At 43.5% G+C, this 17,016-nt stretch overlaps 1 protein-coding gene across 26 annotated transcripts in view; it reads left to right on the forward strand.

Annotated features, from left to right (window-relative positions):
- Nucleotides 1–17,016, forward strand: part of FBRSL1 (fibrosin like 1) — a 543,855-nt gene that overhangs the window by 193,190 nt on the left and 333,649 nt on the right. The window contains exons 1-2 of one of the 26 annotated variants that reach the window (XM_054219016.1): nt 4,789–15,720; nt 16,270–16,386. The exons of 21 other annotated variants lie outside the window; for them this stretch is intronic. In XM_054219016.1, the coding sequence (XP_054074991.1) occupies nt 16,321–16,386 (66 nt within the window). In that variant the 5' untranslated portion in view covers nt 4,789–15,720; nt 16,270–16,320. 4 more of the 26 variants (XM_054219017.1, XM_054219019.1, XM_054219015.1 and 1 more) reach the window with 4 other exon arrangements.

Genomic DNA, 17,016 nt, shown 5'->3' on the forward strand with positions numbered 1-17,016 from the left:
AGCATTGAGTGGGGGTTTAGGATGACGATAGTGGTGTGTGATTCTCTGAACACAAAATTTGTGTTAATGAAAACATTTCTGGAGCCTGCGGAGTTAAGATCACAAATGGGAACAAGAGTTCTGATTCTCAGCTGTTCCAACATACAGCAGATGGTTAACTCGCCTTCTAAATCTTTGCACAAATTAGGTAAATTCTCAGGACTACCCATGATCTTTCAACCCATTTCCAATTTTTTGAGCGCTAGTAAAAGAATAATTTGCAAATCAGTTCCAGGCTGTGGAAAGGGAAGCATTTTGCGATAGTGGGAAAGCATGAGTCAGAAATAAGACCTCAGATTCTGACTTGCAGCATTTTGCTTAATGCAGGTTTTTTCATTCGAAACTGGGAATCCTGTCCTTGAGGCGCCCGTGAAGTGAGCTGTTTAATGCTTATTCTCTGATAGTCTGGGGTGAAGTGCAGTACAGAAATGCTTAGTCTTGACAATCTTCAAATTATCCCAGCAACACTGTGAGAAATAACGTTATTCAAAGCTATCCTTTCTTGTAATATCAGTACTAATTTCAGTTTCTTTTAAATTTTTTTGTTCTCTAGTCTCTCACAGAATCTGAGTTTTGCTTCAGCATTTCTCAAGCATTTTCTTTTATTTCCTTCATGAGGAATTCAATTTGCTGCAGTAAAATAATCTTAGTACTGAAATAATAGATATATTAAAGTATGAATTACCTTGGTGGCAATAAAGGACAGGCTTTTATTGCTTGCTTATCAGGGAGGGTTTGTGTTTGAGTTCACTGAATTCTAATGTAAGTGCATTACATTAGGACTAAATTTAACCTGGTTTGGTAACAGCAGCATATGTGAGTAATCCATGAAGACAGTACAGATTTATATGGCAATGATTTAAAAAATAATAATAAAAAATTGGAACTGCTTCCATGTTTGGTTTTTTTTTTGGCAAAGAGGCTGTCAATAATATTGAAAGAATAGGTGAGTAGCTATTTTTAAAGGTTTTAATGAAAAAAAGACAGCAAATCAATAAGAAAGTTCTTCTAGATTGAGACCATTCCCAGTCGTCCGAGGAAGACCCCCAGGCTGCAGCACAGGCAGGAGGTGTGGAACCAAGAGCTGAGGCAGCAGGATGCTCCTCAGGGCAGAGCTGGTATCCCGTGCAGCATTTTCAGCAGCCCCCAGAGTTTTAGGGCTTGTTTACAAGGAGAATGATGTGAAAGAGCTCACCACGTGGCTGTCTCAGCAGTTTAATTCAGTGCATTAAACTGAACTGGAAAAGGCTCCTTGTCTGTATCACGCTTTGAATTCATATCCTGCCTCAGTTTGGAGTCACTTTGTCTTTAGGAATTGTGAGCAGCAGTGGCTGAGTTGCACTTGGGCTTGGCAAAGCTCTGAAGGAGATCGTGTGCTTGGCTGTGTGGCAGCAGAGTCACAGAATGGCAGGGGTTGGAAGGGACCTTCAGAGATCATCTAGCATGGATTGACCAGAACTGTGGAGTTTAAAGTGGTGACTGAGTGGTTTGGCTGCTTCTATTGTATTTTTTAGGTATCATTATTTGTCTAGTCTTGTGATAGTACTGACAGCTGCTTTGTAGTCTGGAAAACCTGATCTGAACAAAAAAATAGAGGGGGTCTCTTGCTTGTGTTGAGTAGCTCTTTTTTTTGTTTTCATCTGTTAATTTGGTTAACCAAATCGCCATCTGACAGTAGCAATGGAGATGGACTCTGTTGACAGAACTGGAAGGTGATTCCAGCGACGGTGCACACATCCTCATGCAGAATTGCGCTGGGGTCCCTTGCATTGCCTCTGCCCTTGGGTTTGTAGCCGAGGAGCTGGGGCCAGGCGTGAGCAGGGCACGGGGGCTAGAGCAGGGTGATCCCTGCCATGGCGGGCTGTCGATCTGTGCGGGTGGGTGCGAGTGAAGGGCCTCTGATGGCAAAAGCTGGGTCAATGGGATATTTGTCAAGTTCAGCAGCGTTTTGTAGGGAGTTGTTTCCATGGGCCTTGCTCTGAAGGTTGGATTTTGCTCTCAAGGGCAGACAAGGAGGAAGCAAGTCTGCAAAGCCTGAGCAATGTAGTCATACGTCTCGATGGAACAGAGGTAAAAAGGAGGAGACCATATGGTGTAACCTTTATTTTTGTTAGGTTCCCTGATAAGCCGTTGATTTGATAAGAAATGCTGCTCCATTGGCTGAGCTCACAGGGTGCAGTTGTTCTCTGATAAGCATGTGTTTACCGTCTGCCATAAATGCCTGAAGTGACAGTTTATGGTGGGTAGGATTGGATGTTTTAAATGCTGAGTGGATGCAACATAACCGTGCTTTCACAGGCGAGGTTGCCATGTACTCAGGGGTTGGTTGAAGAAATGGGCTGAACTGTAATGTTCATTTGTTCTTGAAGCAGACCAGTTGGACCCCAGGGGTAATGCACAGTGCAAAAATTATACAATAGAGATCCATTTGAATACAATATCCAGCCTCAGTAACCTCCTCAAAAAGCCATGGAGGAGGAATGCAAAGATGATGTGTATTTTGGTACAAACCGCACATCTTTTTAGAACTAGATGATTGTTTTGTTCCTTTGTGTTCAATACTCATGCTGTCTGGATCTTGATTTAGCCTCCTTTAGAGCAATATTCCAACACATCAAGATTTTCAAACCCGGTAAATCAGTTAACTTCTGGTGGGTTTCCCAATGCCAGAGGCCCAATAATGTCCCAACTGGAGGTATTCAGGAACAAAAAAATGGTTAGTCTTCATATGTAAGAGAAAAGAAATAACTCACCGTCTTTGGGCTAGTGAAGGGTGCCATGTTATGTTTATATGTGCTGTTGCTACTTGAGCTGGGTAATTTTTCTGAAACCCAAGATATATTTTTTCTGATTAAAATCTGAAGACACTCTATTATTTCTATAACCACATTTAAGTCTTGTAATTTAAACAAATTAGTTTGCATTTCACATATCAGGCACGATGATTTATAGAGGAAAATGAGTTTTTGCATCTGTTTTGTCTCTTAATTAATTAAGTTTTGATTGAAGAAAGTTTTTGAAATAGGGTGTGAAGGAATTTTCCATCCTCAGTGAAGAGATTTCTTGGTTTTTGCGGTATCTGGTGGTTTTGTTATTTTTTTTCTTTTTTTTTTTTCCCCTGTGTGCGTATGCCAAGAAATCTTGAATTCCCTTTCCTGATTTTGAAAGTTCAACCTGAGGGAATTGAGCAATTTCTGTAGTTTGCACCGTTCACTTTCTGTTTGTATGAAGTCAACGCCTCTGACAGAGTCAGTTACGGCACCACCGAAGGGACCCGGTTGCAGTTTACTCCAGGAACTTTCCTCTGGTTACTGGCGTGACTCGTGTAGCCCTGGCTGCTGGAGCCCGTGCAGATGCTGGGTGTGCCGGGGGCGATTGCCCAAGAGCCCAGCTCTGCTCCCTGGCCCCGTGCGAGCTCTGCAAAGCAGAGGGTAAACGGGTGGTTCTAAAGCTGCTCTGCCCTCTCTTATGTACATAAACACTAGGTGATATAGGCAAGTGACTGCTTGCTTTGGAGACACAGGAATGTGTCAGTAGCCTAATATTGCTTTTCTGCTCCCGCATAAGGAGAGAAATAATTAGGAATTGTGTCAAGGCAGTGTCTGGTGTCCAGAAGAAACTGCGTCAGATTGACTGATCCTACTGTCCAGTTGGGGGAGCTGGTTTTGTTTTGGTTTTGGATGTCACTTGCCAGCTACATTTAGCATGAATAAGTGCTTTCAGATGTTCTGTAAATCAAAGTCTGGCCTGATCTAAAAGGTCTGTTACGAGCAAAAATGGAGAAAAAGATACTGGATTTTTCTGGGCGGTAAATCATTTTGGAAGAGGAGACATTGGGCTAATAGGCTCCTGAGCTAATCCTGTCTTGCGACATGTGGGTGAGATGTTCCAGGTGAAAATCCCACAGGGCTACAAATAAAATGTTTCTGTCGTGTTACACCAAATTACAGCAGGGGTGAGGCTGGTCCTGCGTCCTATTTGCTGCCTTTGATTTCCCTCTCCTTTCCCACACAGCAGCTTGTGGCAGATGTAGCCACCGCTTTTAACGATGGACCTTTGTCAAGCCAGGGAAAACGGCCACTTGAATTCAGAGAGAAAATAATGATCCTTTTGATTAAGCAAGCTGGAGGTGGTGGATGGGCTGTGCACGCCGAAGGGGAGAGCTCAAAGGGCACCTGCCCATAACACAAGCGATGGCAGGAAGGGTGCCTGGCCGTAAGAGAGAAAAATTGGCCTTGTGTTTGGAAGGAACAGAGGAAGAGAGATTAGAGGTTAAACTAGAAAGAGTGTTAAAATATTCTCGGTGTATGATGGCTGGAGCTGCGGATTTAAATTGCTGAAATTACCTTGTCAGGATGCCTTATCAGCTGCTGTTCTAGTGATTGTTTGGTTTAGATAAGAACTCAAGTGCGATAAAACCTTGATAACAGTTTAGAGATTACAGCTCTTTTGAAACTGCTGGCACTTGCTAGGGGCTCACTGGGCTGCTGAGAAGCTACGGTTGGATTTATTCCACTGCATTATTTTTTTTTTTTTTTTTTGTCCTCCGCCCCCCTTCTCTTCTTTTGTTTGGTGTTTTCGTTTAAGTGCTTAAGCTCTTGTTTTGGATCGTTGTTGTTTTGAGATGAGCAACCTCTTCTGGGCACTTTCTGGGAACCGTGCATGTGCGTAGAGGAGGCGAGCCATGCTGAGAGGAGTGGAAAGTGGATGCTGAGGGGAAGAAGAAAAACAAGGTACTTCTGCACCTTTTGCCATCTGATCCGATTTAGGTGCATTGAGCTGCGTGCTGAGCTTCAGAAGCTCCGAGGATACAAAAGGCTGCTGGCTCAGCATGCTTGGTAGCATTCTCCATGTACTGCCCAAAATACAAAGTTCCTGTAAAAAAATCTATTAGTTCATGACAGATCACTTAATGGAGATGTAAAATACCAGTTCTTAAAAATCTACCTGATGTTTGTGGCAGTACATTTGTGTCGCTTATACTAGTTTTGACTGCTAAGCTTTGGGTTTTGTGATTATTTTTTTTTTTTTGGTGGGTTTTTTAGTAACAAACCTCCAGCTGAACTCATCTGATAGTAAGTGAATGGGTCAGGGTTACTGAAACCAATGTGGGTATCTTTGTCCAATTCTTACTGAAAGTGATTTATATGGTATGGCAATATGGCCTTATTTCTTCTAATAAATTATGCGCTCAGCAGCTCTTGCACATCTGAAAATGTATGCTGCTTAGTTTTTCAGAATAGTTTAGATTGATTTGTTTTTCATGTAAATATAATTTAAAACGAGGAAGCAGAGGAACTATGGCACTTAGATGAACAATACGGAAAATATTGAAGTTGTAGGACTACGGCTAGAAAATGGAAATTCAGGATAAATTTTCATGGTGAAAACCCTTTTTAGTATTCTTTGCTTTTAGATGTCTGCTCATGCTCATTAGGCTTAATAGTAAAGCAGTGCATCCAGGCATTCCTTGTCTACAGATGTGTTTTTACCCTGTCCAGCCAAAGGATAAACTTAAAATATTATGAAGTCAGCATGGGGAAGAAGTGTCTGCTGAGATAATTACAGATCTTGTGTATAAATTGTATTTACAAAACTCTGAAATAACGTGTGACTGGTCACGCTTAAACTTTCCTTGGTTTGGGAGGCAGGAGAGCTGTTTGCATTACACCACTTGGGTTCTCCTACCTAAAAGCGTTACTTTTTTAAACAACATACAGATGACTACAAGGTATTGCACAACAGAACAGTTGTAATTCTCATACCAAGCAGTATTTGTAACATACTGAAGTGTAATAAATACTACTATTATTAAGTGAGTATTAAGAGGAGTGTCTGATTGGTAAGACTGGATCTCCACCTTGCCTCTTACAATGCTGTGCTGCCGCATTAACCAGACGGCGTATTTTTGTCCTGTGGTTACAAGGGTGCGGCTCCGCCGGGAGCCTGTGGCAGGCAGGGCATCAGGATTGCCACTGCTGAGCCTGGCGGAGATGTAACTGGTGAGTGTTGATGAGTCGTATGTTTTTATCTTGTATCTGCAAGAGTGGAGAAAAGAATATTTGGGACAGTATGTGGAGGAAGCCTTAACTACAGCTTTCAAGTACATTTCTTTACATTCTGGGCTAAAATATGTGATAATGTGTTCAGTGTTGAGCCCTTGTATTGAAGTTGTTGAGAAGCTGGATGGTGCAGAGCTGGAAGATGCTGGTTACTAGTGCTGTTCATCCGATCAGAGTCTCGAGATGTCAAGGTGGTTGCAACTTGTACCTACTTCTTGTAGTGTGCTTGAATCTGCTTTTCCGTTTTGTAGTGGTTTTTTGACATGGTGTTTGTGATGAGTTGATTTCATGTAGCTTATTGATTTTTTTTTTATTTTTTTTTTCTTCCCCTTTGGTAGCAAATCTGGCATATCGTCTGTTCCACTCTGCAGTCTGATAACACACTAAGTGTGCTCCAGTTGGCACAGACACGACATGTTCCACAAAGTCCACAACAAAACTTTGGACCACATTAGTTTGACTATCTGGGGATATGTAAATAATTGCAACACAAAGTACCAGGGGAAACTGTACTCTGGAATAATGAGACTTTGCTTTGTTGGTGGGTTTTTTTTTTTCCTTGTTTTTAACCCGAAATGCTTCGTTTTTTTCCTGTAACATGGGAGGAACCTTTTTGGCAGTTGACTTACTGAATGTATGCCTGCGTATGCTTGCAACTGCTGAAACGTGTCATCTAAAAGCACCGGTAAGAGAAATTATCAGTTAAGAGACTGATCATTCTGTATGTTGGATCACTGTGAGCTAAAACTCAAACTTTATATGAGGATGATAGCATATACATGGCGGCAAGTTTTTAATGGGACAGCGTTTGTGCTGGAGATCTGGTTCCTGTCCAGGAACAGATTAATTCTTGAGATTGTGAAGGTTAGGTTTCTGATGTGATGATAGTTTGTTGATTTTTGTATTATTTAGGTACTGATATCAGAAACATACTGAGAGGCATGGTGTAAACCATCTCTAGCCCTAGAAGAGATGACACTAGGTAAATAGGAGAGTCAAAGCTGAAAGAAAACAAATGATCAGACTCTATTTTTAGAAATACTGGACTGAGGTGTAGGGTGACTGCGTGATTTTTGTAGGGTTGTACAGGAGGCCTGTCAAAGAGCAATTAAGCAAAAGGTGAACCACAGCAGAAATAGAACTCCAAACTATTTATCTAATCAAATAGTAAGAATGAACAAATAAGCTACCCGGCAGCTGAGATTACTTAGTGAGTACTGGGTTAGATGCTTCTTAATTGTGTTCAGGCGCTCATGGGCTATATTTTCAAGTCTGTGTTTATGACTTGAGATTGTACGGGTTTTTTTTTTCCCCCCCCTCTTAATGAAAGCTCAACATTTCTTTTGTTCAGCAAATTTCAGAACTTGGAGGATGATGACAAATTATCACTTCCTCACAACAAAACAAGGAGCTGGCAGCATTGCCTTTCTCTGGAAAATGTGGAAATATCCCAGGCTCACGCCAGCCATACTCTAATTTGAGGTTTAACGCTCTGTTAATATCAGCCCACGCTTGCATCGCTTGAGTAGATGTGGGCTGGGACTGGTAAGAGCGAGGAGTCCCTGCGTGGCGTGGGGATGGTCAGAGCCTGGAGCTTGCAAGAGAACTTGCGAAGGAAGAGTTGGGTGGCTTTTACTAACCGGGTCAAACTGTGCTTGAGGTTTGCAAACGAAGCCTAACGTGAGCTGCCATGGCAGTTTGGTCTGTTGTGGAGTGACTGACAGCTGGTTAATCCTCTATCAGCAGATTGCAGTCAGTGGCTTGGGTGAAAGTAGTCCTTGCAGGTGTCCTCTCTTCAAGACGCACAGTTTCACAGAGCACCTGTGGATACAGTCTCACCAATTCCTGTGTGTGAAGAAGTTACCAAAGCTCTGGCAAGGCATTTCAAAGAATTCATTGCAAAACTCAGAGGTTTCGCTTTTTACCCTAAAGTTTCATTTTGAATCTCAGCTCCATTTCAGGTGATGCTGAAAGTGAAACTCGGCTAGATAGTTACCAAAGAAAATCTCACAAATCGTGTATAGCTTACATGCAAAGCAGGTAGGATAGGGAAGACAGATGATAGATCATTCTTTTGGATCTTGAGAAGCATCTTATGGAGACTTACAGTTCTGCAGCCGCAAGACCTACGTGTCACTGCTATATCCCACTGTTGCTATCTGGATTTTTCAACTTGGGACTCTTACAGTAGACATCAGCTTATTGTTTTCTTCATGACATTCTGCTTTAGCAATTAGGAGGTAAACTCTGCATTACCTCTTCTGATTTGGTGCTAATAGTGACAGGACAGTGCCCTCTCTTCCTCTAGAGCCTGACTCTGAGTTACTTTTATACTATTGAAAATATTTACATCTCCTACATGCAAGTAATTCTGTTACTGTTCTCTACCACCAAAAATGCAGTAACTTAAATTGCACGGAGGAAGCAAACATAAAGGTTTTAATGCCAATCTCTGTTATTACTGTGGACCCTAGTAGCGCACATAGCTGAAGGAAAGGGTGGTGACAGAACTGCATCCCCTCAGCGTGCACATCTTCCTTTGTGTGTGTGTGAAAATAGAGCATAGGTACGAAGGCGGTCTTACTAGTTGAAACCACAGTGCTGTTCCTAAATGCAGAAGGGGCAGAAGTTATGACTCTAAAGATCTGGTTTTTGACCTGCTGGTCACCTTTCTCATGTCTCTTAAGACGCAGAGTCTTACATTAAAAATTAAATGCAACTACAGTGCTCGGAACAGCTTCAAAGTGGCCTAGGTAATTTTGGGTTTGCATTTGACCCCAGAAGCACTTCAGTTGCATGGGATGTCAGGCTTACATCCTGGAGATCATGACTAAACCACGGCAATTTATTTAGCTACAGTGAAGAATTTGAATTATTCTGGGTTTGGTGGTTTGTTTTTTTTTCCTTATAACCTCTCAAGAAAGACAAACTTTAAACTACCACACACAGCTGGTGTTTCTAATAAGACACAGATGAGTTTTGGGATCTCTCCCATCTCCTGCAACATTTAAATGTAGATAAATAGAACTTAATCAGCTATAAATAACAGCGTGTCATGCCTGTGGATCACTAACCTTCTCTGGGACTCCCACAGGACTAGGGTTAAGCTTAATTACTTCAGTCTACTACAAACAACAGAATAATCAGCTGTTAGATATTGCATGGGGGAAGGTGGAGGGGAGCATGAAGAAGCAAGTCAACATCCATAGCCAGTGATGTGACGCCCAGGCCTTCAATGTAGGATATTTTTAATGTTTCGAGACCAATGGGATTCTTTTATTCCCTGTTTTGGATTCAGTGCACTGGAGGTTTAATGTCACTAGTCCATCTGTGAGTGCTGTTTTAAAAACATTCTGGGGGCACCTGTGGACTCTTTTTCCCTCCCCTTAGGGATATTTTCCACCCCTTAGGTAAAACTGCTCAGATTTGCTGGAGTACAAAGGTGGTGATTGTGGCTCTTTGGCTCTGTTGTAGATGAAGAGAAGTTATTCCTCTGTGGTCATTGCATATTGCTAATTTGGGAAGGCAGCTTGGTATGGCTGGTCTTGGAGTATGGTGACCATCAGCCACAGACGATTCTCCTAGGGCTGGGGGAGTGAATGTCTCTCTGCTTCCAGCACTGGGATCTGTGTGTCTGGCCAGGCTGGCCCGCATGGGAGCGCATTACTGGGCTGTTCCTTTCCAGCAGCTTTCTGCTGAAGCAAATGTGAGGCAGATGCTGGTGAAATCACTGAGACCCATCTTCCGTCGCTGCCAGGTTCTGCTCTTCCTGCCCGGGCGTTACTCAGCGCAGCACTCTGCTGTCACCTGTGCGGTCACCAGCTGCTGTACATCCCATGGTGCATAAGTGCCATAGGTTACCATGGATCAATAATGAAAACAGCTGCTGTAGGGGCAGCGCCCCATTTGTATGTGGAGTTGTTTTTTTCTCCTGTAGTACTATCATCTTTTGATCCTTTTTGAAATGTAGGCTTTCAGTCTCTTGTCTGCCTCTGTGTGATTGTCATACCTCTTGAGGTTGTACTTGACCTGAAATATCCACACTATGCAATCACTAATAAGTTGTCCTGAAGTATTTCATATGTTACTACTGAGGTGACATGCCAGTTTGAACAAGATGTCCGTAGACCTTTGTTCAACACGCAGCCTGGTTTCCCCGGTTAGCCATGACCATTACCATCGCACTTCCAAATGGTGAGCCATGATGAGGGAAACTGTAACGTCCCAAATTTCTTAGTTGTTTCAATTTGTATTGGTATGGGTGAAGTACATTTTTGCTTAGTAGTTTATTTGTTCTCTAGTACAGTTTTTGGTTAATTGTCACTTGTCTCTCAGAGAACTGGTGAGAAGGTATTTCCTAGATATTTTCCTCTGTTAGCTTCTTCTCTTTCATGATGACAAATGTAAATGGCCCATGTGATTTGCATAACCTTTTCCCAGCTGCAGTGGATTTTTTTTTTTTACAGTATACTTGATTTACAGCAGAGTTGTCCCTGCCCTGTGTCTCCACTATATGGTATGGCGAGTGGCTGGCAGGTAAAGCCGTGGGTGATTCCGTCAGGAGCTGAGGGCAATCTTTACAGCTCTCCTCAACAGAAGGGCCTCGCAAAGGCTGTCTGAAAGGAATCCGGCAGTGCTTCGGCATTCAGGGTTTGATTTGTGGTGTGGATTACATGCAGTTCAGCTGCATGGAGCCTGGGTTGGCCTTGGCTCAGCGCTGCGTGGGTTTTGGTGTTTGCTGCTGGCCCTCCACCCCTTTTCTTTTCAAAGCAGGAGCAGGTATTGGGGAGTACAGTTAACACAACATTGCCTGTTTGTCTTTTTCCCCTTTTCTTGCATCCCCATAAGCTGCATTTACTTCATGGAAATGTAATGAAAACGTTGATGATGGGGGAGAGCCAGTCCTGATGGGCTGCAGCCCGGGGGCCGCCTGGCTGGGGGCGAGCTGGCCGGCAGCAGCGCTGTGGCCCTGGCCTGCACACAGCCCCTGCTTGGGTGATTTCCCCTGCGGCGGGCTGGGCGCAGGAAGACAGGGGAATATTGATTTATAAGCTGTCTGTACAGATGTTTTCGTTGTGGTTTGCGGTGCATTGGTGCCACTTAGTGGGGGGAGAATTGAATTGACGGCTTTTACCGTGCAGGGGAAAATGAGGAGAGCTGGGTTTCATCTTCCAGCCCCCACCTCTAACTCTCCAGCCGTATTTCTGCTGTTTAAATACTAATTCAAGCCTTCTGCTAGCCACAGAGCTGCTACGGGTCCTGGAGGGGGCTCTCGGCAGGGCGGTGTTGGCAGGCTGGACATGCACCCACTCTGGTCCCAACAGAGGAAGGTGGCACTGAAAGCATTGCTGACTAATTAGGCAAAATAGTCTGGCTTTGCTGATAGAAAAAATTAATCTAGCCATGCCTTGTGTCATGCAAGGTTTTGGCAGGCTTAAAAATCATTCTTCGTCTGCGTTGTGATTTCCACTATTTTAGGTGCAATGGGAAGAATGATGCAATGGGATGGCGTTAGCTCTGTTTTCAGTTTTGGAGGAGCCAATCTATACAAAATGTTAATAGTGTTTATCCAAAATCATTGAACTAGATTTTCTACTGATTTCCCCACAGAAAGGCCTGTGGGGAAAAAGGGAAGTCCTGTGTCGTGGTATTTGTAAGCAAGCTGTTCTGCTCCCCCAAAGAAATGCTTGTGGTTAACTAATGGTACCTGCCGTTCGCAGCTATAGAAAACGGCCACCAGCCACAGGCCTCCATGTCAGCCTGGGGTTTCACTGTGGGGTTGCAGTGGGGCATGTTGTGCTCAAAATGCTTTGCAGCATCCTCTGTTTCACATGGGGGGTGTGCAACTGTGGAACTTCTGCATTGTCAAGGTGCTTAAAAATACCTTGTGGTTGATGGATATCTATGTATTTTTGTCTCATGTAGGAAAGGACACCTGAGGGTGGTTTTACCTGGAGTTGAATTTAATTTTGTATTTTTTGCATGAACTCCTTTCCTTGTTGAGTTGTTTCTCTGTGTTCCCCTGCTGGGCGTGCGGTGCCCCGGGGCTCCAGGGAATCTGAGCCTGGCTTTGCAACTCTTCCATGTGGGGAACTGCTTCTAATTTTAGTGAAGTTTCTGGGGATGGAACAGTTACACTTTCAGTCCTTAAGAAAACATACACCGACCAAGGATTGTGCTTATTGGCCTTAGTCATGCCTACTGTAGCTTTCATCTAGCCAGTCCCATTACCCTCAGCAGGAAAAGCAGCACTTGGCAGGGGGCGGCAGGTCCCACCTACAGAGATGTTCCCCGGAGCCCTGGGTAGGTTCCTTTGGGCGCTGGCGTGGGTGCGTGTCCTGGCGTCACCTCTGCGTTGCCCTGCAGGCAGCCCTTCCTTCTGCAGGCTGCCCGCGGCGGCTCCCCAGGCTTCCTATTGCAGAGCTGCCAGGCTGACGGCTCCTGGGCCATACGCGCGGGGCATCAATACTTGCATTTTCTACCTCAGTTTTGAACCCGTTTATGTCTGTCTTGCGCTCTCACCAGAGGGCACTGCACAACATGTTGCAGCCTAATAAATAACCTCTTAACCTGCTTAGCTGCTTTATGCTCAGTGGCATGTTTTACAACGTTACCTGGAGTCCTTGAATGCTGGTTCCCATGGCAACCTGATATAGCATTTTTATTCTTTATTACTATCACTGTTTTATTGCTGCCTTGTTCAAATGTGCTGTCATCTTTATTTTGCCTTGGTGTGTGTGTGCCAGCCACAAATCTGTTTCTAAAAATTATATTATTAAACAATTTAGTGAATTTGGAAAAAAAGTGATGATCTGTCACTGTCGATTTAATATTAAATGGAGAAGCACACCATAAATGGAAATGAACTCGAAAGAAAAAATAAACCAGCAACCCAAATATTGATACAGACAGCTTAGGATGTTTGATGGAGGCACAAATAGTTGGGTAAAAGCAAATTAGTAGGAGAAATACTGCTTCTGTAAGGGAACATTATAGTCTTAATTTCCGTGAGAGGGCATGCTGACAGTGTCCAGATGTTCTTAGGAGTGGGTTTTGGCCAAAGATGGTCATGGGAGCAAGGACCTTAATTATTTTTAAGTGAAGCTTGAAACATTTACAGAAGGAGCTGTATGGCCCAATATGGAACAGCCGGAAATTAAGCTGGTAATATGGATCCTTAATACGGATCAGGTTGTGGATAACTTGCTGTTTGCACCATATTTATGTTATTCCTATGGCTGATGTGTTCTGCTTCTCTGCAAGCGCCAAGAAAAATTTCTTCTTCTCTCGGTGATAACTGGGTTTCAGGAGTCAGGGCAGGAGAATCACCTTTGCTGAAAGACTGGAGGTGTTCTGGTCCTCACAGCAGATCCTGGTCCTCCCAGTGATGCCACAAGCTTCCCCATGCCTAAGATCAACTGTTGACAGATTTGGTGTCGAGAAGGAAGGTGGGCTTCCTGCAGGTGGGATTAACAGGGACCCTCGGGGGAGAGGGTTTGCCTGCATTCCTAGTGCAGGGCAGTCCATTCCGTAGGATCCTTTGGGGATTCTAAGTAAAAATTATTGGGCTTTTTTTCCTGCTGCAGAAGATAATAGCTGATAGTGGTGGAGGGGGTGGGTATTTGGAGGAGCTGAAATGCATTCCTTACAGGCACCCCCAGGAGAGCTGCCAGGACTTAGGCAGGGCGCTAGCAGCTGGCTTAGGGCAGGGGGGAGCAGTGGGTGGCCCGTGGGACATGCCCTGCTGAAACCTGGGCGGCGGGGGCTGTTTGGGGCCAGCTAATCACAGCCGGCAGCAGGAGGGGATTTTTTCTTCAGGGTAAAGAGTGTGTTTCTGGGAACAGCGAAGCAAACAGAGTTAAAGGCAGTGTGATCTTATGCATGCAGGAGCCAGCTGGCAAACCCCAGATAACAGATATCTTTCTAAGCACATGTTAGAAGCAGTGCTGTTTTCAATAGCTCCCTTGTACGCGCTGTCGTCTTCCTTCCCTACTCGAAGTATTAGGGGGCTTCTATAAAAATATTTGTTCTTTCTTAGCTCCTCTAACTCACTCTTTGCTATCGACTGCTACTGTGCAGCTAAGCACGGCAGTAGGATATAAGTATCCCCTGTGCAGAGGGAGGATGTTGAAAGGACCGGGGTCAGGGCTGCCTCCTCGAGGGTGATCTGCCTTATTTAAGGAATGGAGAGGCATCATTTGGAAAGGTATAAATTATCTAGGACAGCACATAGAATTTTACAACCTGCACTTAAATCCTTCATTATATCTTTGTGCCAGCAGCAAGGTGGATTCTGCAGCCTTTTCTAAGGACGCTAACCTAGAGATTCAGATGCTTTGGAGAACGTGTGTGTCCTTCCAGAAAAGTCTTAAGATAATTTTTCCCCCTGCTTCATTCTTTGCGAATTCCTCTCTTTTGGGGTGATGCTTTGTAGCAGGACAGGTTTGTCTGTGAGACTTTGTCAGGGAAGTTTCTTCAAAGTGCCTGAAGCACACCCTTGTTCATCTCTAGAACACAAAGCTCCCAAAACAGATATAAACGATCTGTAACTGGAACTCAGTCCTTAGTTGGGAAATAGGGTATGACTCTACCTGGGCAGGAATAGCTTTTCTAAAATTAAAACATTCCTAGACTGCCAGACTGCTGATTATTAAGAAGAAAAGTAGGGAGAGCAGCATGGGGAAGACAATGGCTTTCAAGGAAGCGGATTTTGGTCAGCTCAGAGCGATGGTCTGGGCAAGCTGCTGGGAGAGAAAAGGAAGTTTAGGAGACTTGAAAGTTTCTTAGAGAAGTGAATGTAATGGCGCAAGTATGAACTCCCTTAATGGAGAGGACAGATGGGAAACGTAGTAAGAGATTACTTTAGCTAAATCATGGGCTCTTTAATGGCCTGAAACTCAAAAGCAACATAAAAAAATTGGTCGAACTGTTGAGAACAGTTTCAGCGTGAACATGCAAAGAAAAATGAGAGGGCCAAAGTCCAAATGAGCTACAATTGGCAAAAGACATAAAGGGCAGCCGGAGGGGTTTCTATAAAAGTATTTGTAGCAGGAGCTGGGCCAGAGAATGAGTTAGTCCACTGCTCCGTGGAAAGGAAAAGCTCTCAAAAGATGGAAGTGAGAAAGCAGAAGGGCTGAATGACTTTTTTTTATCCTTTTAGTTCTTCCTGAGAGGGTCAGCTGCAGCCAGCGCACTATCGGGAAAGAAGGAAAGAATAGGTTTGAATACTTAAGTTAGCAGAGCCTGGAGGAATTCAGCTCTGGGTAGTTAGAAAACTGGCTGAAGCGATTTCAGTGCCATTAGTGATAATCTTTGAAAATCTGTGGAGGACAAATGAGGCTTGAGAAGACTGGAGAAAAGAAAGCTCAATGGGGTATCTTTCAAAAGGGGAGAAAGGGAGGAGCTGTAGGCTGGGAAGCCTTATAAAGCTGAGAGGGTGGTTTTTTTCAGGGAAGTGTGATAAAGATGATCAAGATGTTTCTAAGCACGTAGAAGGCAGCAGTCCCTCGAAGAGCTGGAGACCTGCCGCTCCTGCAGTAGTCACTACTTCCATTAATACTTGGATGACATACTAGAGAGCACGGTTGTTTACTTTGCAGATCATGCTAAGCTGAGACAGGTACAAGCACAGTCGAGTTCAGGAGTAGGATTCAGGGGGATCTGAAATAATAGAAACTGTCTGAAAAAAATAAGTTACAGCTTAACAGTGCTAAGCAAAGGAGGAATGAATGACTGTAAAAGGCAAGAACTGGTCAGGTACCTGTTCTGCCAGAAATGATAAAAGAAAGTGTGCATCGAGGCTTTTGGGTTTACAGCAGATCACTAAATATCCCTGGATCTGCAATGCCATCTTAAGAGCAAAAAAAAAAAAAAAAAATCATTAGGACTTAGTAATATGGTTTACTATAAAATGTGCAAGGCATTCTGTTCACTTATTTCTGTTCTGGTGATGGGTGCAATATGCTTAGTTCTGAATGTCACTGTTCAAGGAGGGTAGTGGCTGTCAGAAGAGACATTAGGAAAAATTGCAATGAGAAGGCTAGTTAAGCATGGGGACCGGTTTCCTTGGGGAGGCTGCAGCTGAAATGAAGCAAGAGTACCCTCAGGTGACTTCTCAGCCCAAGATAAGATTTATTTATTTTTTAAAAACCATCCTTTTGCCTTGTAGCAGAAAAGCTGAGAGATTTATTCATGCCCAGGGATTAGTAGCGGTAAGTAGATGAAAATACAGAATTCCAACTTAATTGGAAAAAAGAGAAGCTTTTTTGGACATGCAAGTAACCAGGTAAGACACCAGCTTTTGGCCATCTTATGAAAAGATTTTGTACCTGGAAGCTGCTTTTTCTTTTTTTTTGCCCCCAGATAGCCCAGCTGGATAATAATAATAAAGGTCCAGCTTCTCCCGGTAACTTTCAGTTGCATTGGGATCCTTAGGTTCTAACAGTTGAAGCATCAGCAAAGCTGTAGAATACTCTTCTCTTCTTTGTGTACTTGAAATTAAATTTTCTAGTTTCATACTGTGGTTTGAATGTTAGTGAGACAGATCCCTAACTTAAATATTGCTGTTTTGTATGAAATGCTTAAGTATGGTGCCTGGAAATTCTTCAGTCCATTGTTGATTTTTCATATCTCCCGACTAGCTGTAAGGGTGCCTGTAGACCTATAAAAACATGAATAGACAGAAATTAATACCAAGTTCTTCAAAAGGGAAATGGAGAATATAAATGGTGTCTGGGGTGACATCAACACTTGGATCCCCCTCTTTCAGTCTGAAATCAGGCTTAGGATGGAGATGAAATAGCATCCAAGAGTTTTCATGACAGGAAGAGTCTTCAGACATCAGAAGACTCTTTAATTATGGGCAGAGTGATTCATTCAGTGGTCGGCATCTGTATCTCATTAAACTATGAAATCC

Source organism: Rissa tridactyla, chromosome 13, assembly GCF_028500815.1.
Source record: "Rissa tridactyla isolate bRisTri1 chromosome 13, bRisTri1.patW.cur.20221130, whole genome shotgun sequence".
Lineage (NCBI taxonomy): Eukaryota > Metazoa > Chordata > Aves > Charadriiformes > Laridae > Rissa > Rissa tridactyla.